The sequence below is a fragment of the Penaeus monodon genome, chromosome 29, assembly GCF_015228065.2.
Source record: "Penaeus monodon isolate SGIC_2016 chromosome 29, NSTDA_Pmon_1, whole genome shotgun sequence".
Classification (NCBI taxonomy): Eukaryota; Metazoa; Arthropoda; class Malacostraca; order Decapoda; family Penaeidae; genus Penaeus; species Penaeus monodon.
Window position 1 is genome coordinate 28,323,141 of NC_051414.1, and position 800 is coordinate 28,323,940.

Genomic DNA, 800 nt, shown 5'->3' on the forward strand with positions numbered 1-800 from the left:
ATTTATTTAGGAAGTATGCTAATCCCACAATTCATACTGTTTTAGGTTCCTACTCGGGAAAGCTTGACCAGTTTGGGCAGTGGACAACTTGGTGTGAGGAGCGTATTAAGAAACTAGGCCTCTCTGATCATCCTCCAGATATAGTCCAAAATAAAGCTGGTAAGGGATATGGTTATTTTCATACATTTTTGTAGAAGAGTCAAAAATATAAGTAACCTATATTCATTGCATGTTCAAAATCAAAATTGCTTTGGGTAGAATTTAAAATGCCCACAGTTCTTTTAGGAAATGGTTTAGTATATAAGCTAATGCTTTTTAATTTTGCATAATCAGAGGTTGTGTTCCCAAATTTTGAAGTAAATGTTAAATTCTTAATTTTTTAATTGTATGCCTTCAATATTTCTGTTAGATGAACAAAATCTACTTCTTTTGCTTATTTCAGAGAGCACAATGGCTAATGATGAAAATACAGCCACCAGTAAGCAAGACCCCAATACTATGCCTGTTCCCAAAATCAAACATGATTGGTATCAGACGGATACACATGTTGTCATCACCATCCTTATAAAGAACATGAAAAAGGAAGATTTCAAATTAGATACAACAGAGACAACAGTAAGTGTCTTGTAAGAGTGCTGAAGTAGTTGCATTAGAATGTTTTAGATTGTCTCATTGCAAATGATATTTTGAACATAATCCTCAAAGTCCTATTGATGCAAATGATGAATCAAATTGGAGAAGAAATGAACAAGGGATTTGTTGACTAATGAGAAATTAGTTGAAATACTGTTCCTGGTAAA

General features: G+C 33.2%; 1 protein-coding gene across 1 annotated transcript in view; it reads left to right on the top strand.

Annotated features, from left to right (window-relative positions):
• LOC119592105 (protein SGT1 homolog) overlaps positions 1-800 on the top strand; it is a gene marked incomplete in the record, with an annotated part of 11,351 nt that overhangs the window by 5,553 nt on the left and 4,998 nt on the right. The window contains 2 exon segments of the mRNA XM_037940924.1: positions 46-159; positions 443-615. Of these exon segments, the coding sequence (XP_037796852.1) occupies positions 46-159; positions 443-615 (287 nt within the window).